The sequence below is a fragment of the Haliotis cracherodii genome, unplaced genomic scaffold (genome assembly GCF_022045235.1).
Source record: "Haliotis cracherodii isolate W230 unplaced genomic scaffold, xgHalCrac1.p SCAF_16, whole genome shotgun sequence".
Taxonomy (NCBI): domain Eukaryota; kingdom Metazoa; phylum Mollusca; class Gastropoda; order Lepetellida; family Haliotidae; genus Haliotis; species Haliotis cracherodii.
The window spans coordinates 25,166,879-25,193,288 of NW_027266271.1; the positions used below are offsets into that span (position 1 = coordinate 25,166,879).

The following is a 26,410-nucleotide window of genomic DNA, read 5'->3' on the forward strand; positions in this document are numbered from 1 at the left end:
TAAACAAATACCATTCATGAACACAATCTTATTTCAAATAGCAAAATTAAAAAGCAACCGCCACCACATGAACAGAACAACACTTGCCTGGCGTATCTTCCATCGGAGATGGTCTTCCCTTTCCTTGCAATAAAACAGACATAATATGAAACTCAGATCATCTTGACTACGATGCTAGTTACGTGTTATGTGGACCTGTTACCCATACATGGGTGTGTGTGTGTGTGTGTGTCACCACTTATACACGCGAATGCCTGTCCATGGACAATGGATTTCTGTATGAGCACAAAAACGTGTCTATAAGATTGATTTATTAAATATTAAAACAAAATTAAGTGCACTTATACCAGTTATCAAATTACATGAAAGAAAAATATATAAAAAGTACAATTTTTTTAAAATTGGAAAAAAAAATTTCAAAAGGTGAATTAGACTAGCGGTCCTTTTACAGAAGTATAATTTTAGTATTTTCTAAAATTCTAAAAGTTTATTCATCACAGAGTTACAACATATATGTACTATTTCAGGCACACAAACAAACACATGTTTGTTATTGTGTTGAAACATGTTTACTTTCTTCAAAATGGCGCTTTTCCTTTAAGGTGGTTCCTTTTCTTCCAGATATATCTCAACTGAAAACCTTTTACTTATTATGTACATGGACATTCTTAATTTGAATCATGCCTAACATTTTCAAAGTTATTTTAAATAAATACATAAATGGCTGTGTAAACTCCAAATTATGTCGAAGTCATGGAATTTTGAACAATCAATTTGATATTGAAAGCTAAAACTGTTGTCTTATCAATTTGCATAAAGAAAACACCTTTTATCAAATCCTGCAGCAGTTAAAAAGATTCTATCAAAATAAATTCCAGAATATCTGAGCATCTTTTGAACCAGAGTTGATATATATTGGCAAGTTTGCTAACTGTACCTCTATACATAAATAACTACTGATTTGAAGGGGAGGTGTTGGTTTGTCACAGCAAAGACCTGGGTTCAATTCCCAACATGGGTACAATAGGCAAAGCCCATTTCTGGCGTACCCTGCCATGACATAGCTGGAATATTGCTAAAAGTGGCATAAACTCACTCACTCACTCACTCATTTGAATAAAAAATGAATATCAAACATTTCCCTACATAGGCATTCAACTTCTTCAAAAGAATATTAGTTTTTTACAACTGTATATCAATTGAAAAGTTTGAACATAACACTATTACCCAATACCATAAATTTGAAACCCACTAGGAACAACATTAAGGAATTTCTCCACATATATTTAACAAGTTTAATACACAATGAAATCTTTCTAAAAAGAAAGCATGTTGATTTGCATTATAAAAGATTTATATAGTAATATTTTCAGTGCAATAGACTTGGAGAAGATGAATTAATGGAATAGTATACTAAGGGAGATAACTCTGTCTGGCTTACAGAATCAGGAGCAACTGATGACAACATTCTTTCGAACTCGGAGTTCTGTATGTCAACTTCCACATCACACAGTATTCCCTTCCACCTGTTAACCTTTTTGCATCATCTTCAAAAACATATGTTATCAAATCTGACTTTTATTCCCTGTAAACAAACTATGAATGAGTTTGTATCTGGTATATGTAAACATACTAGCTCCACAACGTGTATTGAGATGGCACCGTGCCAGGGGAGGTCCCCCAGGAATGCAAGTTTCTGCAAATACATACATCCAGACACAAATAGATCACTTTCTTCTTTCCTATCTGCCATTAAGCCACTCTACAAAACGTTAAGCCATATGATTAAGCAAGAATTTACAAATAGACCAAATAATTACAAGCAATTAACCTTCCTAAGCCTTGTTTTATGAATGAGAGGTTTATGTAGCACAATAACAGTAAACAGCAAACAGATCACATCATAAAAAAACTCTGCTCTATTTCCGTGATAAAGCAAGAAAACATTGTTAACCAACAATGTATTCTTATGACAACCACAGGCTTAAAGAATTCTCTGTTGTTATTTTTTTTACACAAGTTTATTGTCTTTTAGATCATGTACCTTATTTACATTAAAGCTAAACATGCTTAATTGAATTCTTGTGTGTAAACAAATATTACCCAAGAGAGGTTACAGTGATTTCCAAACATGTTTTGGCTTCTTTTGCTCGGCAGTTTCAAGAGGACACCAAGTGAACTTTTCTGTAATGTTCAAATTGCAAAACCATACATGTTTTCTCCATAACATTAGTCAGAGAAGGAAAGATGATGGAAGCCATTGGCAAAGCAAAACAGGGCACCTCCCATATGTGCACACAAGTTAAACAGTACATGGTAAAAATTAATAATATTTCATCATCATAAAAAACCAGTCATATTTATCAAGAAAATATCAGCAGCTAACTGGGTCTTACTGAAATGGAAATTTGAAGTCAGATCTTGTGGAAACTCTGAACTATTGTGTAGGGTGGCTCGGGTCAAAGAATTCAGTTTGTTAGCCAGTTGACATTGTGCAACATCTCAATATTGTGATGGTCTGGGGTGTATTTTACATCATCTTAACACCCAGATATCAGATTGCCATATTTAGACTCAGAAGTCAAGCCCTTAGTACATGTAAATCTACCTCCAGGAATACACCTGTGAACAATATTGTGTCAACGGTTTCTGAATCCACTGAGAAACATTTAGAGAATTAGAGCCAAAAGGTTTACAGATTAATTTATCCCACTTAGTACACTTTTTTAAGCAAAGAGACCATGAGTTCTAACCAAGAAAAAGAAACGATTGGCAAAGCTATACATATAGTACCAGGAAGTCTACACACTGTGCCAAGAAGTATTACAGATATTTTGTTTTCTGGGGCAGAGGTGTACTGCAGTGTTAGCTGAAGCATGGAATAAACATCAGCCCCAAATTCTTCATTTTCTTCCAGTATTTGTGGAACTAGGTTGGAGTGGTTCCAGTAAGAGAGAAAACAACATCTATTTCTGTCACCTCAAGGAGAAACCTTGGATCATAATTACCCTGTGAGGTGCGCACGAAAACAAATAACAGTTTTTGACTTATTTGGACTACAGTGCACAACCACTTGTGGCCCATCAATTACTCACACTTTTAATGAAAGTTGTTCTCTCTGATAGCAGTATTTTGGTACTGAAAGACTATTATACACTTATAGATTCAACACATATACATAACAGCAGCTCGGAAAGTCGTTATGAAGTTGAGATGAGTGATGAACTCTGAAAAACAGTATCGTATCTGCTTCCATGCAGATAGTGGGTGAAAAATAAACAACCTGCTTCAAGAAGTACGAAGATAACTTCTTTTGACATTTTCCTGACAGTTCGGAGTGCAATTTACATTTTGTATTCACATCTGTAACAACTTGCAATATTTCATTCAGTACCAACACACTGCCACAGCAAGTGCACTCTACTCTATTGGTTTTGTCGGTCTCTGTTGAGAACACCAATGCTTTTAAATGCTTAAGAGAAAACTACTAATACTTTAACATGATCAAGGGAAAACTACCAATACTTCAACATGTTCAAGAGAAAACTACCAATACTTCAGTGTACTCTACTCTCTTGGTTTTGTCGGTCTCTGTTGAGAACACCAATGCTTTTAAATGCTTAAGAGAAAACTACCAATACTTTAACATTATCAAGGGAAAACTACCAACACTTCAACATGTTCAAGAGAAAACTACCAATACTTCAGTGCACTCTACTCTCTTGGTTTTGTCGGTCTCTGTTGAGAACACCAATACTTTTAAATGCTTAAGAGAAAACTACCAATACTTTAACATGATCATGAGAAAACTACCAATACTTCAACATGTTCAAGAGAAAACTACCAATACTTTAACATGTTCAAGAGAAAACTACCAAAACTTCAACATGTTCAAGAGAAAACTACCAATACTTCAACATGTTCAAGAGAAAACTACCAATACTTCAACATGTTCAAAGGAAAATTACCAATACTTCAACATGTTCAAGAGAAAACTACCAATACTTCAACATGTTCAAGAGAAAATTACCAATACTTCAGCATGTTCATTGGAAAATTCACTTTCCTTACTTCAAAACCTGGTTGTTCTACAAAGTCAGCTGTTAGAACACTAACTTTATTCCATGTTACAGTTTTGCTGTTCTGAAGAGGTTTAAAGCTAAGATAACTTTAATGCATAGAGTGTGGGGGATCTGTTTCACAAAATGAACAATGTCTCTAATTAATCACTGCAACTGTAATAAAATATACGGTGCTCAGGTCGCTAAGATTTGTTTGCTGAATAAGATGTTTCTGGGATCTTATCTACCAATCAAATTTGACAATAATATCACTAAGATTTCTTTACTGAATGAGATTTATATGGTGATCAGATCTGATGATCATACGTCTAAGAATTCTTTGCTAATAAGATGTTGGGATCTGCTATACTGATCAAAAATAACAATAAAAATGCTAAGATTGCGTTATTGAATGAGGTTCTGTCACTGATCCAGATAAAATCGAAACAATAACTTGTTTGCCCTGACCAACCTATGAGAAAGGTCGACATACATTCATTATACATTTTGTAAGATAGCATTTCCAACATCTAACATTGCAGGTGAGGTACTGGAAAAGCAGATGTCCCGGAACTGATCTGTATCACATGAACTCAACATAACTGATGACACATACATCTTTCGCTACAAAAGCAGCAGCACCTACCTGTGAGATTGACATCAAGGGAACACTCCCCAATGGACTCATCCCCTGATATGCTGCTGATGACCGATGTCTGCAATGCCTTGACTGCCCTTGGCGGCATGACGTCTAGCGACTTGGGCGGGTTGGGCTTGCCCCTCTCCTGCTCCAACTGATATGTTGTGTCCGAGATATGCCCACTGTCCACAGTGATGCTGGAACTGTTGTAACCAGACTCATTAGCTGAATCTTGCACTGGGCGAACAGCAAGAGGTTTACTTCCTCCAGGGCTTACCTCATTCGGTCTGTTAGGCGACTGCTTCTCTTTGAACTTTGAATATACATCTCTCTCTGACAAAGAGTTGCGCTCAATGGATTTCATCAATCTGTTGGTTGACTGAGGAAGCTGTTGCTGTTTTGGGGTAACAGGCCCGCTATGGTCTGGATTTGCATCTGGTAAGCCATGACCTTCTTTTGTTTGTGGTGAAATCTGGCCAGAATCTCCACGAGTTTTTGACCTGGATTTCGATCTGCCGATTAGCTTCAAGAATGACCTCCTGACTTTACTCCTAGAGAAGCGATCATTTTCATGACCATCTGACGCCCCATCACTTACTGCCAGGCTCTGTGCACTCCCAGTAGCCGAGCTGGACTTGCCTGATCTGTCTTTGCTGTTCTTTCTTCCAAGTCTCGGTGAAATCTTCCGGAAGAAATTGCTAATACTGGTGCTGACACTCTTCTTCATGGGGGAGAGCTGCCCATTTTCCAGGTTCTGTGTTGGCAGAGTATTGGACCTCTCTTTCCTCACACCTTTGTCTTTGGCAGGCTTACCATCAACAATCTCCTCCCCGATATGTTCATCTGACGGTTCCTCCTGTACCGCAATCCTGTAGCTTATGGTTCGGTCATAGCAATATTCTTTCGTGATAATCCTTCTCTTGTCAGTATCTCCTGTTCTACTCACTGAACCATCTGGACTGTTCTCTTTGTTCCCAATATCAATTGACACAGGACTCTGCGGGGAGACCTGTATGCTATCATGTGACACAGTAGACAGGGGAGACAGGGGAGACACGGGAGACACAGGAGACACATTGACTGAGTTTTGTTTGTCCTTCAGAATCCCGTGGGGATGGCGACTTGATTTGTCGAGCGTGTTATGTGGGGACCAATCCATCTTGTATATCTGTTGAGAGATGTCCCGCAGCTGGGAAGAATAATCAATCCCAGAATCAGCAGATCGTATTGAAGTGTTCAATTTATTTGGATGCGAATTGATTGTCAAACTTTGTGGACTAGATTCAAACTCATGACTAGAAAGCTCTGTGAACATACTATCCTCTGTATCCGAGTGGCGCACAGTGACTCTTGTGTCATATGTCACTCGCTTTGGACTCTTGGACCTACTTCTGGCTCCTTTGGGCCTTCTTCCACTCCTCAGACTAGATGAAGGACTTAAGGATCTGCTTCGTCCTACCTTCTTCTCCACAGAATGGGTGGCACTGAAACTTGTTCTGTACGGCTGTGGAATCCTATAATCTATATCAAAGTCATTCACTTGAAGCTCATTAAGTTGTAATTCATGAATAGAGGACCTACTGGCACAGCGTGCCGGACTCCGCCGCCGGGTAACTCTGTCCCTCAATGTTCCAGCAGCTTCTCTTCTACCACTATCTAACACAGACACAGGGCCACTTGTTGCCATTACTGCTTGGTCAGGAGACTCTCTCCAACACACATCCTACCAGGGAAGGCCTGTCTGAAACAATGAACACAAGTAAGTCAAACATTCACAATCTATTCCATACATAACACAATCTATTCCATTATGAACATAAACCTACAAAACTAACCCTGGAAGATCCTACCCAGTACTTAGCCTCATAATGACAGCATTCACAGAACCACCCTGAAATGAAGAATTTCTGTTTATACATATGATACTAGTAATTGTCTCTGGGCCTGTAACCATGAGCCATAATAAGCCGTCTTCAGCTATGGTTTCACTAATACTAGTACATTCTTTAAAAACCCTTTTACAGAGAATTAAGTCTGTTTGAAAGAATGCCAACAGACCTGTTTAGCCAAACAAAATGTTTATAGCACAGTCAGATTCTACGGTTACCAGGAACATTTAACCTGGAGATCCATTACCCTGTCACAGTGTCTGTAACATATCTTGGTTCCTGGAGCCATGTGCCCATCATGTCCACACAGGCTTAGAAACTGGCACTTGTCCTAGTCGAAACCAAAAGCCAGATCAATAGTTCAAGTATCCATAGGACTAGTGGAAATTACTTGTGTAAGGTTTTCATTTTCATCAATATATGGACAACTGAGTGAAAAGAGTTTCTATAGCTGCCTTATAAGACGTTTTATGATTTAGGCTGGATGAAAAGTATTGATAAATGAATGAAAAAATATTTACTTCAGGTCAGTTGGGCTTATTTATTCATGCTACGGGTGATATATCCTTAAATCACTCTCTTCATCTTGTGGCAATCATGTCTGCCTGAACACCTTTCAAGCCAATAGTAAAATCAATAAAGTCTATAAGCCTAACAAACTGATCAGGATCATTGATTGCTTCCAATGGCAGATAGATTAACTTCACATGAAGCAAAACAAATGATGAGCTGGTTCAAGAACAGAATGTCAGTAACTAATTTGCATGTAGTTTGCAGCACATTGACAATCGCCAGTGAGTAATTTAACAACCAAGAGCTAGATAATCACATTGTCCTTGGGGAATATTCTACTGAAACTTTCATTCAACATACTAATGTGTGATTTATATACAAGAATCACACTGACTATGTTATAATGTGACCTGTGAAGATCCGGGTAGAGCATAGGTCTTTAGCAACCCATGCTTGCTGTAAGAGGTGACTATGCTTGTCGAAAAGGCGACAAACAGGATCGGGTGGTCAGGCTAGATGACATGGTTGATGCACGTCATTGTATCCCAATTGCGTAGATCAATGCTCATGATGTCAATCGCTGGATTGTCTGGTTCAGACCCGATTATTTACAGACCGCCATCATAAAGCTGGAATATTGCTGAGTGCAGCGTTAAACAACAAACAACATCATCATGATGTAAAGTAGTCATTAATCATAATTCTTTCAGTTTCATGTTGATGGACAATCAATGCTTAATGAAGACAAATCTACCCAAGTTTGCAGTGTTATCATTATGTGTGATAACCTTCAACATGATTAGCCACATCAGACAGAACAGCAGCCTTCTGTCATTTGAGTCATTGACATAATTCTGACAACCTTTTCTTAAAGACATCAAAGCATCATCTCTCACCAGTTTACCCGCAACTGTTTTACCAGACTTAAAACATATTAAAAGGCATATTCAATTCAAACTGCAAAATTTAATTTTCTAGATGTGTACCATGAGTACAGTCATCATTCAATGTTATTCTGTCCACACCTTGGCGGAGAGACCATTGCATTTTGCATTAGCTCAACATCACAAGACCTGGCTTCTCCACATAAGGCACACGTGAAGCCTGTTATTGATGTTCCATGCTGTGACCTGGCTGCAATACTGCTAAAAGTGCCATTAAATCCTCCACAGTTATAAAAGCAATGGGACTGGTGCCAAACGGAGAGATGTCCAAAATATTTTTGGACTGAAAATGTAACTGGCACCATTACCTATCTGACCTTGCATATCAGCAGAAAGAATATGTACCTTCTGTAAAACTAACAAAAAGATGATGAACGTTTTCGGTTGAAAGGCCCTCTTAACAAAGATCTGAGACTGGAACTAATATCATCATCCGCCTTAGCTATGCCCCCAGTATCACTAAAAATACTACTAAATCTACCAGTGCCTTCTGCATAAATTCTCTCCTATTTTATTCACAAAATGTTCATGCAAAAAGAATCTGCATCTCCTCCTGAGACCTTGAAAATAGCAATAGTTGTATTATATTGTGTATATCAATGTTATTAACTTTCCGTCATAACAAGTCATGTTCATGCTTTGTACCCTGGCCCCATCATCATCCCCATCATCAACATCATCATCAACATCATCATCAACATCATCATCATCAACATCACCATTTCTACCACCATCTCCACCACCACCACCACCATCATCATCATCATCATCATCATCATCATCATCATCTCCATCATCATCATCATCATCATCATCTCCATCACCATCATCATCATCATCATAAATCATCATCTCCATCATCAACATCATCATCACTATCGTCATCTGATGAGCATAAAGTAGATATGTATGTGACCATAGATGTTAAATTAAATTGAAATTCAATTACTGTAGATGTTGTACACGCTGTATAAAGGATTAATCTAATTACTTCGAAAATCACTTCAATTATGATCATAAATACAACTGGTAAACACTGCTTGCCCTCCAAGCTGTATGCATATAATAAATAATAAGATAATGAGGAGAAAATGGTGATGGACAGCCTTTTTTCAAGCCCTGAAAAAATCAATACGAAAGGGTCAAGCACTGACACTTCTGACACATATGGGGTCAAGACACGGAAACATTCAAGAAAATCAATGAGGACCGAGCAAGGGACAAATTATGTGATTCTTTTCACTGTACAGCAGTGAAAAATGAGTGAACAAACATGATGCTCCAACGAGTAACGGAACATGATGCTCCAGCAACCAATGGTCCTACAAATAAGGCTACCATAAATAACTGGACGAATCAAACTGACTGAAAATCAAAGTGGCGAGAATAGTTAATCAAAGGCAGGGCTGGAGGTCGATGTGGTAAACAATGGCAGCTGAGGGGTGTTCTATTGCTGGCATGACTTCCCTTCACCTGAGAAAACTAACAAATTGATGGTAACCAGGCCAGTCTTGATCACAAAACACACCTCCAACATACCCAAGTCTAATTAATCATGAACAACTAGACCCAAAACAGATGACAGCTCCTTTGGAATCTGGAGCTTCAAAAAGACTATAGAGTATCCTTGCTGTGTAATGATGGTATATTTACTGAAAAGGATCACATGGTTTGTATCAGAAATTGTAATAATGATCATTTTTCACATCAGTTTCTCTTCATGCGTAATGAAAAAGAGTTGACTTGATCTGGAATAAACTGAATACATTTCCACAGATCATCATCTTTCACTACAGCAGCTTGACAGTGTAATTAACCAATGTCATCTTCAACATCAACATCACTTATCATACTGCATCATAGAACTGTTACACAACACCACATTCAGGTATTGATGTTTTGCAGTGCTAGACACAGACCAAGATGTGTCAGTGGTCCAAAGGACCAGCACCAAAAATAATCTACAGGTCCTTTGGGAACTTAAACTAAAACCTAGTCTATGAAAACATTTCTTTCAGATATTATATGTAATTTTATTTCTTTAAAAGAACCTTCCATATTCTGCTGTTTTCAGTTGGAATCAACAAAACTAGACTTGGTTTTGTTTGATCTAGACTTGCCTGGGCTTTAAGTATAAATTATGTTGTTCGTCCCCAAAATAACACTAGACCACTGGACCACCATTCATTTAACTTTACTGGTCCTTAAGAAAACATACTAGACTCAGACCAGCAGACCAGTGTTAATGTCGAGCACTGTGTTGAGTCTGGCCCAAACAATCCAGTTTGACCACACAATGTCGCCTTACAACCAGCAAAGGATGTTAGGTTCCAATTTCAACACAGAATATCCCTATGGGTTCCAGGGGTTGATACTAAGGTCAGACCCAAGGTTTTCTACTCATATCTAGGCCACAGATATATTCTGCACTGCATGAAAACAAAATATTCCAATATTTAGAAATTGAACTGTAGAAAGACTTATGTTTGCACATAAAGCCATAACTATCACCATCACAATAGTCATCGATATCACAATCAGAATCATCATTGATATCACCAATCATTATCAATATATAACCTTTAAAATCATCACCTTCACCATCTTTGACGAAACTGTCCAGCTCCAGCCATAGAACTCTTAAGACTGTTTGTCCAACCTACCTCTTAAAACTGGAACATCAAGCCACAAACAGCCACATGCAGTCAAATGCTATGTCAACATCAAAATGACAAACTGTCATCATCAAGCAGTGTACCATGTTCCGTGTCCCCTCACAGTACATGTCCTGATGACGTCCTGGGCAGGTGGGTCAAAACAGGTATTTTTACACATTTTATCTTTTCTGTTTCTGCCTATGTTTACACAACCTGATAGTTACATTATTTCCTATCGACCAGCATCCTAGATCGAAAGGAACATGGGGCTATTACATGTCCATCACAACCACAATGAAAGGCATCTGCATCACTTTGTTACTGGAGAAAATTAAAAAGTTCTTGTACCAATATCAATCAATTCTAACAAAAAAATTGTAAGAAACTTCTATCTAAAAATATTCCAACCACACAATGCATGGATAATACCCAACATCCCTCTCCAACCTCCCACCTGTCAACCCCAAGCACCTGGTGATTACTGCACAGCCATCATCAAGACAACAATTCACACAATCGGTGGAAACGCCTCCCTCGCCATCACAAGAAACACTCATTTTCCATCTTTGGTATGGAAGGAAATAACAGGAAATGATTTGAGGACTGAACTATGTTGACAAGTAAAAGAGTTGTAGTATGCAGAAAATGGCATCTGCCTATTTACACCTGGGACAACAGGCACTGAGCATCTAGTCAGTATATTTCCTACTGGTAGTTGTTTGTCCTGGGCGATGGCCAAGGGTCGGCATGGTCTTTGTTGTTGCCATCAGAGTATCAGTTTTGTTAGCACATGTGAGTGAAGCAAGTCAATTACAGAGCTAAGCTGAAGCTAGCACTTTAGCTAATCCTATTTAGAAGACAGTTTGAAGATGGTACATCTGTTTTTTTCAACTTGGCAGGTATTCAACTGTTTTTCGGTCTCTGGCAACCTTGAGTGTTTACAAAATCTCTGATCTCATCACAAGCATGTTAACCGCCCAGTTCTAGAAACTTTTTAACCCTAGCAATGTTGTGTGTGTAAACCACAATGAGAAATGTTTCCCCTCAACCAAAATACTTATTCATCAACCAAAAAACCCAACCCCAAAATGTGATTTGGTAGTATGCACATATGGTGGTCATGGCAAAGCCAGACATTTCACACCAATGTTACAGCAGGGTTCAAACAGCAACTATGTCTGGAGCAGACAAACCCATGACTGACAGTGTGGACAGTGACCCATTCAGGTCTGACAAATACTCTCACCATGAAAATTAATCAAACAAGTAACGTCTAAACTGAGGTGGTCCTACTAAGAGAGTGAAAAATATGAAGTATTATTTTGGTTATTTGTTAACGAAAAGCCCCCTAAATAATCACAAAAATATATTGAACTCCATTCTTGTCAATAAATAAGTCAACAATAACAACTGATTATTGAATTATTAACACACAAAAAATGTCGATAATGATACGAAAAATTCAGCACAATAATGTAACAGAAGCCAGCCCACTATATTATCAACCAATCAGAAAACTGTAGTAGGGCTTGGCCTAAAAAAAATTTGGTTTATGGAAGCATATACGCAAACATAATTGTTTGGTTAGCCAATCAAATTACATGAAACCACATGCAATAAATTTACTAAGCTTTATCTATTTCTGACCAAACCCTTTTCGGTGACACAAAACAGGATATCTGAAAGTCAAGAGGGTGGCCTTCGGCCTGAAGTCTCTTCACTCTATAGCAAGGTGCTGGCTGACACAGCTGAACCAGAGCCAGGCAAACATAACAAACCACAAGTGTAGTGAGTCGGAACAGTCACACTTGCACCACTAACAATGAACAAACATTGCTCCAGTCAGCAAATACATTATTAACCATATCACAATGGTTCTCTTTCCACCCAGGTAACTTCAACACTTGGGTATCCATATTTTATAGGTATTTGTTTAAAGAACATAGTTTACAGACTCAAGAAAATGTCATATTGTTCAAAAGAACAGGGCGTGGCTCACTTCAGTGGTAGACACCGATTGTTAACCTAAACACAAAACAAGGCAATCCCTCTGGATGCCTTACCTATAAAACAATCACCAGGCTATATTAGTGCCAGTTTGAAAGGCTTAAGCTGAGTTTTTGAGTAAGAAACTTTAGTGGGTGACAAGGGTTTAACACATCTTTTGAAAAATATTTCAATCATATCACAGCATGTCAGCTGATGTGGGAGGAATGGCCAGAGATTCAGGTCTTAGACATTCATTACTTTGATGCAATCCAGAAGCATGGATATGGTGCTGACAAACCTAGCAACATAATTAGTGAAAATCTAGAATTTGAACCCATATCATAGGTCTCTGGTACACCTAACTATGGATGCAATTCTGCACAGCAAATTGAAATGCCTTAGACAACTTGGCCACCCAAGTCTTGTTTGAAACATCAATCTCACTCTCAGGAGAGGCTACTGCGTGAAAAATGGCTTATATTTTCAGGCCCATTTACACCTAACATGACCGTCAGACACCAGACAAATCATTTCTCCATGTCCACATGTAAGAGTTGGAAGATCTTTACTTCTTCTACATGTTATATAATCAAAAACGTGAAGGAAATTTGATGCATGTAACAAGGTGTCATATGACTTCCCTTTGTCTCAATTATTTTTCTTTTCAATTTCTAATGAGTAACTTTATATTTGGATTTTGTGAGCATCCACTGGATATTGTCGGGCTGACGAAACCCACATGTTTACTGTGACTAAGAAACTTTAAATCTAACTTGTGTAATAAAAATGTGTAAGAAAAATAGTTGTGGTAGCGTAAATGTTTGAAGATACTGCACTATATAAACTGAAATAATGCAGTATCTTCAAACATTTACACTACCCTAACTATTTTTCTTACACATTTTTATTCCACAAGTTAGATTTAAAGTTTCTTAGTCACTGTAAACATCAGGGTTTAGTCTGCCTGACACAGACTATGAGAGAGGTGTCCGTTGATATGAACCACTGGGATATATTCAAACTAAATGCAATGTGTTGTGTTGATATGACATGGTAAATATGCATGGGAAATATAATCAGTTTCCTACCACAAGTGCCAGGAGTATCAGGTGCTCAGGAATCTTTTTATTTATCTTTGTATTATTTTTATATACATGTTATTATTTTTGTTAGCATTGGATTTATATATAATGTCCTAAGATTCATACATATTAAAGCAAAAACACACTTGTACAGCATCAATCTTAAAATCGAGGAATAAAATCCAAACTGGTCATGAACTGTCCTGCTGGTGTGCCCTCAGACCCGTGAATATGATCAAACAACCGACTCACTAGATTCCTGTGCCATAACTAAAATTAGCTGCTTGTGCCAATAAGGTCCACTGTAACAATGTGGAACCCTGCAGCTCAGACAACTTAGCAAGCAGGTGATGAAGGATGGCACCAAACTGTGAAAAATCAGAGCTGCTTGAATTGCTGGAGAAGTTAAACGAACCCAGGGAATGCTATTAAACATCATCGTCCTGATAATCACCTTCTGTTTGTTAGCTGTACATGTTTACTACAACAATCCATACAACCCAACACTGGTGCAGTTTATGAAAGTGTTGACTGCAATATTTCTTGATTTCTTTGACAAAATAATATAGTAATTGTCTTCAAAAGTGTAAAATCAAGGTAAAAATATTTGCATGGTACGACTGTGTTTTGAGAAAAAGGTAAACATTGGATGCTTTTGATAAACATTTTCTGTGTTACTCTCTTCAATTCTCCTGGGATTCCAGGGAAGATTAGTTACACAGGATGCTGTGCTTGTTGTTAAACAACTTACCGGATGGCCACCATAGCTAGTACTTTGATCACAAGTACTGAGACTAAAAGGTATTCAGGAAGGACTAGTGTAATTTCCTTGCGGAATATCACCTAAGGTAGATGGCAACTCTGTAGATTGTTTTTGAAGACTAGTGAAAAAAATAATTAATTTTTCACCCTTTCAACATTTTGCAAGTCATGGACTATCAGACTAGTTACCATGTCAAACTCCTGAATACATTGATCATTGCTAAAAATATTCCCAAAACATTATCCAATGCTTAGGGTTTTCCTGACATTTGGCACCTTTCTTCATATCTGAAATCTGAAAATGAAAAACTGACCTTACCATGTAACTGAGCACTTGATCAGTAGTAAGCGGACAGACTCCTCTTTCAGCACTTCTACCTTCCTAAGGCACGTGTGAGTGAGTGAGTATGGTTTTACTCCACTTTCAGCAATAGCCCCACCATATCACAGCGGGGGACACCACAAATGGTACCCACACACGGTGCCAAGTGTAAGGACATCCAACCCAGACCCTTGGCTTGATGAGCAGTAGGCAACCCCAACTGCTGATATACAACGTATTGGCATGGGATATATGATAGAGCAAATTTTGTCAACCTACTGAGCATGTTGTACAATGAAGGTTGCTGTTTCAAATTAATTTAATAAAATATATTGTCATGCTTTATTATTGTACTGCCATTGTTTAGGTCAATACAGTTGTTTCCACACAACCATCCAACAGTTCACATGAGTCAAGCTTCAGACATCTGAAATTGTACCCTTTGAACTTTGTGATTATTCACCCTTGAAGTCCTAAATGTATACAGTAATTTCCCATTTGGCATACCATTGAAACTGCTATAATCAAAAGTTGTACTCCAAACACAAATTTCACACTCAACCAAACCCAAGAAGTGACCTATTTCTTAAACCACCACTCAGCAATATTACTGATTACTGAGGTACCAAGGCAAAAATAACCCAGTAATATTTCATCATTCCAGTATAGAAGTGTAGTGATAAGGCAGGGTTAAAAACAACGAGAAACTTCTCTCAACTCACATTGAACTATCAGAATCAATATGAGTTATTTCCAAAAGCTACAATTTATCAGGAAAATACATTTCCCAAATCTACAGATTTACACTGCAAAATTCAATATTTAGCTGGCAGTGATTTAGATGTGCTGTGCTGTGCTGTAGTTACAGGGTCTTTATTGATACAGAGGCTGGAAATCAATACCAATGTATGGGTGTAGTTGTCTGAGTATATATCCCCATCAAACACTACTGCCATTCAATATTCATCAGTCACAACACTAGAGACAATGTACAATGCAAACTTTCCACTGAGTACAGAACTGTCTTGAATACATGCCCTTGTTGACATATTACTGATCATTTCTACTACAACAATGACAGCAATCATGAACATGTAAGCTAACTGGAAATATCTTTTCGTGATCTGAGTGAGGTAGTTGGGTCCTTTGCTGCATTGAACAGTTTTTCAGTTATCACAGCGTCACCTTAATGTGGGAGGAAACCTAAAAATTGCACAAATCTGAGATGTAACCACTCTGGTGAAAGCACATACTGACAAACAAAGGTTCATTATCATATCCAAGTCTGAGACTCGGAGCCCACAATCAGCAGTTCCTGGTCAGAGTGGAGGAGACAACTCTGTTTGTTGCTCTGAGAGATATTGTAGACACAATCTTATATATCAAAGTTGGTTCTGTCAAAATGTTACATTATATTAACTATGTACTGCACTCCTCCTTATTTATGACATATGGCACTAGTCCTTATTATGATGTATAGGAAATCTACCCATTTGAAATCTTCACTTATACCTTAACTATTAAGCATGTTAACAGTCTGATTGGCATTGAAGAAGTTGGTGAGTAAGTACGAAAACGTACAACTTTATGGATAACAACATCTGGTTTATTACATACAGAGACGTTTCATTGTAGATCCTTCCACTCCAGCTTGATAACAGTGTAAGAAGCTACATCAAAATGTCTCTATATGCAATAAACCAGAAGTTGTTATCCATGAAGTTGTACATTTTCTTAATAAGCATGTTGATTTGGGCTATAAGACTACTGCTAGTTTTAAACACTGTAATTTGCACATGAATCTGTCATAAATACCAAAGTTGGCAATAAACAATAAAAATAGAATAAATAAATACAAACTTAATTTCCCATCAGTTGTAATTGGCACTGTTGTTGATGTGAGCAACAAACAGTTGATTGTGATCACTGACTCATTTGTCAACATAAAATGTCATGCCAAGCCATGCAGCATAGCATGCATTGTTGTTTGTACCCTGGAAATGTGCTGCAATGTGTTGTAATGGTGGTTAAACATCAAAATATCATGGATCTTTGAGATTCTATACACGAAAACATAAACACAAGTCTCCATAAATGATAAGATTTCAATTCAACATGCCAGACAGTTTCTTTTCAGGAATGTGACAAATTCCACTTATAACCCCTGTTTAAAGTTCAACTGTTTTTTCAAAAGCTCTTCTAAATCAAAATAGAGCCACAATTAAACAATGGACACAGCAGAACAGTGTTTTCCTTCTACAGCAACATCTACCTTAATACATAACCACAGGCTTTGCACAAGATTATCAAAACATACTCAGTGGTGTGAAAACAGAAACATCCCTGATTATCTTTCCAGTGTTCATTCACACTCTCACCACTTCCTGTAACATTGATAACACCTAGAAAGCAGGGAGAGGTGCACACGACATCCATACCAACCGTCATGACTGATAGATCCCCTGCACTCAGGATATCATAGGTACTATAAACATGATTACTTATGTTTCCTCCCTGGGCATCATAGAGCAAGGCTACAAGACGGAACTGCAGGAATCTGTCTCGCCCTTTTTGCTCCGACATGCTAATAACCTTTTCCCCAGCTCAACCCTTCCTGATGTCTCATTACCAAACACCCACCACCTTCTAATGGGTGGAGTTAGTTTAATAAGTCATACATTCCAATTCCTGCATTTGTTTTTATAGGTCTTAAGATCAGTTTTAAAAGGGGTTAACAGTTTCAACATTGTTGGAATTGCTGTAATTGTTTCCAAGCCTCAACCTCTGTTACTGTTCCTGGGCAATAAATCAGTGAGAAGTAAAAAGCATAGTGCAACTACACTGGTAAGTCAATTCAAAAAACAATCTCAGCTAACAAATACATTAATTTGTCTTTCATATTTAGAACACATCCTTTATATCCTGAAAAAGCTGACATAAATATATTTCATCCTTTATTTAAAGAGACAAGTTTACTAACCAATGCCAAAAACATGTTCACATTTCCTGCAGTGTGTTTAATGCACTAGATCGAAGCACCTGTCTAATTGTCTTCCGATGGTGCCTCATGCAAATTCCATAAAATTTCTGAAATATTTGTTGAAGGCAACTCAATAAGGGGAACCAACATCCTGTGTGGAGTTTCATTTAAAAAATATAAAAACAAAAACAAGCAGCCATTTTTGACAAGAGAGGAGTATCTGTCATGCCACAACTCTGTGATAGCGCTTCCTTGTGTCGGCTACAACAGACAACAACAGATAGAGCATCTCTCTATCCTGCCACAGATCTGTATATATAGAGCATATTTTCACACGTTTTACACCTGGAAAAACTATTGATATAAGCCTTGATATGTCATCTGAACAGTGATGTAACCATATCCACCACATTGAATTTTCCTATTGACACTATTCTGATACTTTATAAATATGTTAATACCATTTCAAAACTTTATTATTATTTTTAACATATTCAATTGCATGAAATATAACAAGCAAGACAAAAGTCAAATTGCCATATGTGATCTCTAATAAGTTTCAGACATAGGTATCATACATATTCGATTACATTTTACCAAATCTGCAAAAATGACAGGACAGTTTTCTTCTGTCATATATTTGATAAAATGCTGTAAATATCCAAGGCAGGGGGAGGGTAGACTAACATTTAGTCTCTGAAATCTTATATTACACAATATCCTTCTTGACTCTAAAAATAAAAAAATTCCCTATGCTGTGGAATAGAGCTAGCTTGAGCTGGCTAGACTTGCTTTTGTATGCATTTCTAGATTATTATTTTTTCATAAAATGAATATATTCCACGGTCATGGTGCAGGACTAGGGGGAGGGTGATGAACCTTGATATAATGCAGACAGCTAAATGCCTTGGGTAGAAGTCAGGCCACACATGTGTTACATTACACACTTGTTATATTACACTGAGCACATTATGTATTTCCAAATTACACCGCCAATGCAACTATATATACCTTCCTTTTAAATGTGGGGATCGAGATGTTGAGTGTGAAATGTCAAAGCATGAATAGTTGATACCTATAAGGTATCAGAAGAACCTCTGGCCAAACAAACGGATGCCCTGCGGTAGGAAAGTAAATGTAACAGTTTTTCACACAATTTCAAGGATGGTTCTGTACTCTCAAGTGGGATTTTGTATCACATTTGATTTTATTGACAGTGTTCAAAACGATAATACTCATTTCTTCATATCTAATATTACTACATAAAATCAGCACATGGATTTTTAATTCAAAATAAATTACAGATTTAATTTCATAAGCAGATGCGACAACTGATCTGGTGTAGTCATTAAAGCAGTTTGAAAGGTCAAAGGTGAAATATCTCCACTTATCTCTCACCCTCGTCTCTCCCGCTAAAAGATTCAAGTCAGAAACCAGTACACTTAGCGGGAAGAAAGAGAATTTCAAACCATAAACAGAGAAGCAGATCAATGCAAATATACTAACACAGGCTAATCACAATCCCCACACCCTAAATTGTTGACTTGCAATTACCAAGTCATTCATAGCCTGAGACAATATAAAGGTCCACAGCAAGAATATTACACCATACTCACATGACATGGAAATCCTAGCTGAGACTGACCAGTAATCCTTCACTGCCTGTGATAACAGCCCATAGTGCAGTAAAAAAGTCTCACAAAGATAAACGCCTTTAGTTCCTCTCTTAGTCCCTGCCTGCTGTGTGTAATTGAAGGATATAGGACAGTTCCCCAACTGGTGTCAGAAGTGGGATGCACATCGCCTCATGAATGGTAGCAGCGTAGTAGTACTCAATTACAGACACAGTTGTGTGGAGGATTGGAAAAAGCTACTACCCAACCAAACACTCGGGGAGGGGGCATTCTGACAGAAGCTTCCTGCCTGGATGTGCCGCTTCACTCCTCTGGTAGTCGGCAGATTCTGTTTCTCTGTGTCACTCAAGGCAGTGCATACCTCAGGAATAATTCACAGCACAGTGTAAGCCCCGCCAGAAGAACTATAGTCTGTTTCCTAAACCAATTATTGGGGAGCATCCTTCCACTGTCCCAACACCCACATTAGTGCATCCGCAGAGCTGTTCCAGCCACTCAGTTGTTTCAAATTTCTAAAATAATCCACTGCAATTAATTTTTCAAAACAAACCACCTGCATCATGTATCCATCGTATAAAAATCCAAATACATTTTCAAAAAATAAACTTCAAGCACAATCCCACCAGGCACAATAATATGGATTCATATTCAGACTGCTTTCCCAATCCTATTCACTGGCCAGGTCAGAACTGTGACGTATGATACGGTGAAGTGAAAAGTGCTTTCAAAGCTGTCTTTTCACACTCACACCTGCATGAAATCACCAACAAAATACTGTCCAGTGAGGTGGAAATAAGTTATTTCAGATCACAACCAGTGAGCTAACCTGGCTCCAGTCCGATTGACTCGCTCATCTCTGTCCCAATAACTGTCTAAACATACAGCATGTGTCCTGAGGCCTGGCTCACTCCCAGCTTTGTACATCACTGTGTGTGTGGACATCCAAATACATACCTGTCTCCACATGGGCTCAAACAAAACAAACAGGTGGTGAGCAAGTGTATTTGTGTAATAGGACAGAACACTATCCATCTACAATGTAATTTGTCCAGAAGTAGACAAAAATCGCATGTCATAATGTACAACTATAAACATTATCTGTCAGTGTGATGGTTTAACCCCGGGTTTCTGTGACCTGGAAATTACTTTTTCTACAAGTTTCATGATGTAGTGTGAAAACCCCTAAAGAGCTTAAATGTCAAAGAAAAAGAATGTGAAGGTCATATCATAATGTATAGTTTTACTATTCTTTCATCCTTTAGTTTCTGGACCCTTTAGATTTTAGTTAATTGTTGATATCACAAATGACAAAAAAGTTTGACAATAGACACATGGGTAATAACAGTTCACCCATAGGTGTATCCTTCACCAGAAATATTCAACATCAGATGGATATCTTTCAAATTTTTTCTGTTGGACATTCCAATAAACAGGCCTGTGTTGCAAAATGATGATGTCCAACACCAATTTATCCATAACCCAGGGTTAGAAACCAACAGTTTTTGTCCACTAGTCCTTATAATGATAACATATAGCAAAACCCTTAAAATGGGCCAATTTCTACTAGGCCTTAGGATACCTTTACTATTGGGTAGTTTGGTAAGGACTACAGCAGAGCTCCAGATAAGCTTTTGGTGTTGTGGGTATTTTACCCATGCATTTTAAAATCATTGGGTATCAGTAACTCTATCTGCGTATTCAAATTTCTGTTACCCACTAGTTTTTACACATGTGGGTATTTAAGTTAAATATTTAAAAACACTATACATCTAGTCCCTGCAAACTGGTGTCGTGTGGGTTCGAGAGCTTTATAGGACTCAAGAAAGTGTGATGGCAAATGATCATTATGTCACTGTCATCGTGGATTTTGGCAAGGTTGACGGAATGTCCATTTATAATTTCAAAATAAGTTGCTGATTGGCTAATCGAATATGCAGGATTACTTCACAATATTTTGATGTTACGCACAGGTTTTATTTTTGTAGCGAATCTGTAATGTTCGTTGCTTATTTGATACGCTTGGATTTTATTTTACTGCATATTTCTGCATTTTTGATGCGTATTTTACGCAGATACGCAGCTTATCTGGAGCTCTGGACTACAGGACTAGTGCCAATTTCTAACACTGATAACTTATTCTCAGCTTACCAATTATCAGGTGAAATAATACAAGATGGGTCCTTTTGCCACCTAATGATATATAGCGGGTCTGTCATTTTGATAATTGTCAGTGCATATATATGTGTAATGAAAGTACAAGACATTGATATGCCCCACAAATAGTCCCATCCAATCAATGAGACAAGGCTACTGTGTGCAGCATAATTACATCAAAGCAGGTAGACTGGGATCGAAGTCTGAGTAATAAAACTTGGTGAGCATAATGCATATATTGTATATTGCATGTTTGAGTCATAACTGTGTATTCCAACTGATGTCAACATGCCAGCTGTTGTGCAAGCTGCCAAGTACTGTGGGTCTACTGCAGAGATTGTAGATGGTGTTGCAAACATCAATACAGTTGAGACGAGTATTTTCAAACTTTGTCACTTGTCTGAACACCATCCGAAGCTACCTCCCCATACTTATTCTTACTCATCAAAACACTGTTTCAATATAACACACCTAATTAATTCATTCCATACTCCCCTTCTCAACCTCATCAACATATCATCCAGGAAGGAAGCTTCTACACTATCAGTCATCTAGCCACCCTGCTCACCTAATACACTCTTGCTCATCTAGACACCCTGTCACCCTTTACACTCTCACTCATCTAGACACCCTGTCACCCTTTACACTCTCACTAATCTAGACACCCTGTCACCCTTTACACTCTCACTCATCTATACACCCTGCCACCCCTTACACTCACTCATCTAGACACCCTGTCACCCCTTACTATCACTCATCTATCTAGACACCCTGTCACCCCTTACTATCACTCATCTAGACACCCTGTCACCCCTTACTATCACTCATCTAGACACCCTGTCACCCCTTACTATCACTCATCTAAAAAACCCTGTCACCCCTTACTATCACTCATCTAGACACCCTGTCACCCCTTACACTCACTCATCTAGACACCCTGTCACCCTTTACACTCTCACTCATCTATACACCCTGCCACCCCTTACACTCACTCATCTAGACACCCTGTCACCCCTTACTATCACTCATCTAGACACCCTGTCACCCTTTACTATCACTCATCTAGACACCCTGTCACCCCTTACTATCACTCATCTAGACACCCTGTCACCCTTTACACTCTCACTCATCTAGACACCCTGTCACCCTTTACACTCTCACTCATCTAGACACCCTGCCACCCTTTACACTCTCACTCATCTATACACCCTGCCACCCCTTACTATCACTCATCTAGACACCCTGTCACCCCTTACTATCACTCATCTAGACACCCTGTCACTCTTTACACTCTCACTCATCTAGACACCCTGCCACCCTTTACACTCTCACTCATCTAGACACCCTGCCATCCCTGACACTCTCACTCATCTAGACACCCTGTCACCCCTTACTATCACTCATCTATACACCCTGTCACCCCTTACTATCACTCATCTAGACACCCTGTCACTCTTTACACTCTCACTCATCTAGACACCCAGCCACCCTTTACACTCTCACTCATCTAGACACCCTGCCACCCCTTACTATCACTCATCTATACACCCAGCCACCCTTTACACTCTCACTCATCTAGACACCCTGTCACCCTTTACACTCTCACTCATCTAGACACCCTGCCACCCCTTACACTCACTCATCTAGACACCCTGCCACCCCTTACACTCACTCATCTAGACACCCTGCCACCCCTTACACTCACTCATCTAGACACCCTGCCACCCCTGACACTCTCACTCATCTAGACACCCTGCTATGCCTTCCCTCCTAACACATCCATCTTCCCTAATCTATTACAATCTAGGGTGTATCACAGACCCTGAACCATTTTATTTTCCCTTCGACGTGGCCCTTTCTGTAATGCAAAATCTCTAAATGAAACAAGATTTTCCTCAGTTTCTGAATTATATATCATTCAAAACTATTTCTCTTACACTTCACACCTTGACATCCCTACACGATTATCATAAGAAACACATGATTTATTGCAGAACATGATTATGATATGCATATTATTTTATTCATCTGATCATACGAAAAGCACAAAACTTTAAACAAACTATACTGAACAAATAAGTTGAATATTTGTGGGGATATTTTGGGGGTGAAGACTGAGCACACAATTTCATATTAAAATCTCGAAAAATAATCATGACCCCTAACCCTCTCTTTTTCAAGTATATATATATGTTTGGTATCAATACTAAAAAGACTCAAGTAGACTTCAGAGGAGAAAGCTCTCTACAAGATTAAAGAAGAAGACTAGATTATCATTTCCTCATCATAAAACTGTCAGCGGAGGTAAGAACGTAAACATTATCTCCCACACCACACACTGGCCTTGGTTAGACATTCTGAACATGGTTAACAAATCGGTGTGACCTAATTATTTCCAAATTGCTATCTTCCTTCTACTGTTGGTATCTGTCAGCAACCATGCTTATCATTGCTTCCATGATAACATTTTCAGACATCCACAAATTTTGTCATCAAGGCTGATGATGGTGATAAGACCTTTACAGTGTTAGTATATCATGTGTGTGTGTTGAAATTTGAACAATTCTGATATCTAGGTTCTCCTATCAAAACACATTTGTAGTCAGAGTTTTATCTTTTAAATTTTCACATAGGAATACACTGTTCAAAATGGCTAACCAATAAGCAACAGAAAGGAAAAGCAATGATAAACAAATTCTATCCAAAGTTTTGTTAAACAGGAATATATAAGTCAATGTAAAATGTGAAGAATATAAAATCAATGCACCATGCTTAAGTGACAAAAATTATGTCCGCTGTAATTCCCAAGTATGACTTGTACTATATGTTCTCAAATCTTTTCAGGTGGACAATTAACTTGCCTTTGCATGTGTTTGTGATCACCATTTGAAAGTGAATTATAAACACATGCTTCTGTTATAGAGTCCTAGGCCGAACTTGGCACTTACCATCATTTTTTAGCACATTTTAGTGTTATCATATTGTATTAGATGATGTAACTAGACCAAACAGAATTCTATTAAACTCTGGCTTAGGACAGACTGGTACAATGGACTCTGGTTACAGCGGTGTTTGTTAGTTTCATTTTAACACAAAGTGAGTAGCAACAATAGGAATGTGGTGGGGCCACTAGTTGTAGGCTTCACACACTGTACAATCATAGAGAATCAACCCAGATAAGCAGGACCAGAGAATACATTCACCACTACGCCAAGACCTCAGTACCAAAGAGAACTTCTCATGTCATCCTACATTTCACATGAGTTCCCAAATGACTGTTTGCATACCCCAACCACATAATAAACATATCACTTATCCCACATATACCCTTGTGAGAACTCAACAATTCTCATGTGCAGGACATGTGTAAACATACATAACCCACAGTCAAACAACATGGCCAGTGCCACTTGATAGTAGCCAGTCTAGAGGTATCCCTGTACCAAATGCCAGCAGTACTTGAAGCAGCCCATCAAGACCATATAACCTTAGGACAAATTTCAGGGTGTGATTGCAGCAGAAGCTTCACAATAGTGCTCAGGGAAGAATAGACATGTCTTTTAGTAAATAGCCTGCACCTCTCACCACCAGGGAGATTGGATCTTATCTAGGTTAGCATGGCTGTAGGCCATCACACATGCACTTGGAGAGGCCTTTGGTGCTAGTAGGCTGACTCATTGGGCCGCAGTAAAGACGAGGAAGGATGAAAAAACTATCAAACTTGCGCATCTTAAATAGTATGCCAACTGGGACCTTTCAGAACTAATTATGGACTTGGCTCACCGAACAGAATCTCTCCTTCCTCATTTCAATGACATTTTCTTGTTTTCAATGAGGAATTCCATCGTAATAAGAATCATGATTTATTACCTAGTTATCTTAATCTTCTCTTGGCAGTCAGTTGGTAACTAGATAAAGGTTTGGTAGATACAAGTACCAGCACCTTCACGAAGCATGACGTAATGATCCTTATAATTGTTCAAAATTATGGATAAAAGTCAAGTTATCCTTGTTAAAGGTAAAGATTATTAAAATACAATGGAAGAAAACATCAAGGACCCCAGATTCCACACAATCCTAACACTGCTTGCTATTGCTTGATAACTGTCCTTAAATCTAAGATATATAAATCTTCTGAAACATAAAAAAAAGTTTCACAATACATTCTTTTTCAATATAAACCCGTTCAGGTTATTCAAGTAAATTTCCCTTTGAGGCAGATGAAAAACTTTTGAAGCTCTCCTAAGTGAGGAAAGAGCAGACTTACCCTCTATTATGGAGCTGAAAAGTTGAGACTGCTATCAGCATCAATGTATCGCCAATAAAGTTATTCCATGGGAACGTTACAAATTGTCAGGAGCTGGAGCCAGGAGGTCCTGCAAGCAAGGCTTTCATCGGGTGTTTCTCCCCACACAAACACTCTCCTCTGGAAGTTGATCTGCCGATCCATGTGGATACACACAAATACACCTATATGTGAGCACGGCCCCACTGACTCATAGGCTACTGTACACACCAGTTTAATGTGTAACATTACTACTACTAGTGTCAGCGACATACAATGCCCATAATAAACAGATGGGGCTCTGAACAGAATGAAAACATGGGAACAGTATTATATCACTGGGCTAAGTACCCGTATCATTCACCAAAATAAATATGAAACAGGATAATTGAAAACAAGATTTTGTCATTATTACCCTTGGCAGGGATGTGAACTGGCACTAGCCAGTCGGTTTGTCTAATCCTAAAGGTATCCCAAAGGCTGAATTTCAGCCTTTTA

General features: G+C 38.3%; 1 protein-coding gene across 4 annotated transcripts in view; it reads right to left on the reverse strand.

The window, feature by feature from the left end:
• LOC139463995 (serine-rich adhesin for platelets-like) overlaps positions 1–26,040 on the reverse strand; it is an 89,895-nt gene extending 63,855 nt beyond the window's left edge. The window contains exons 1-3 of one of the 4 annotated variants that reach the window (XM_071245480.1): positions 25,895–26,040; positions 4,708–6,442; positions 88–123 (exon numbers count right to left, since the gene is read on the reverse strand). In XM_071245480.1, the coding sequence (XP_071101581.1) occupies positions 88–123; positions 4,708–6,388 (1,717 nt within the window). In that variant the 5' untranslated portion in view covers positions 6,389–6,442; positions 25,895–26,040. Of the gene's footprint in view, positions 1–87; positions 124–4,707; positions 6,443–19,455; positions 19,839–25,894 lie in introns of those variants that run through there. The other 3 variants (XM_071245478.1, XM_071245479.1, XM_071245481.1) reach the window with 3 other exon arrangements.
• Positions 26,041–26,410: the final 370 nt, after the last annotated feature.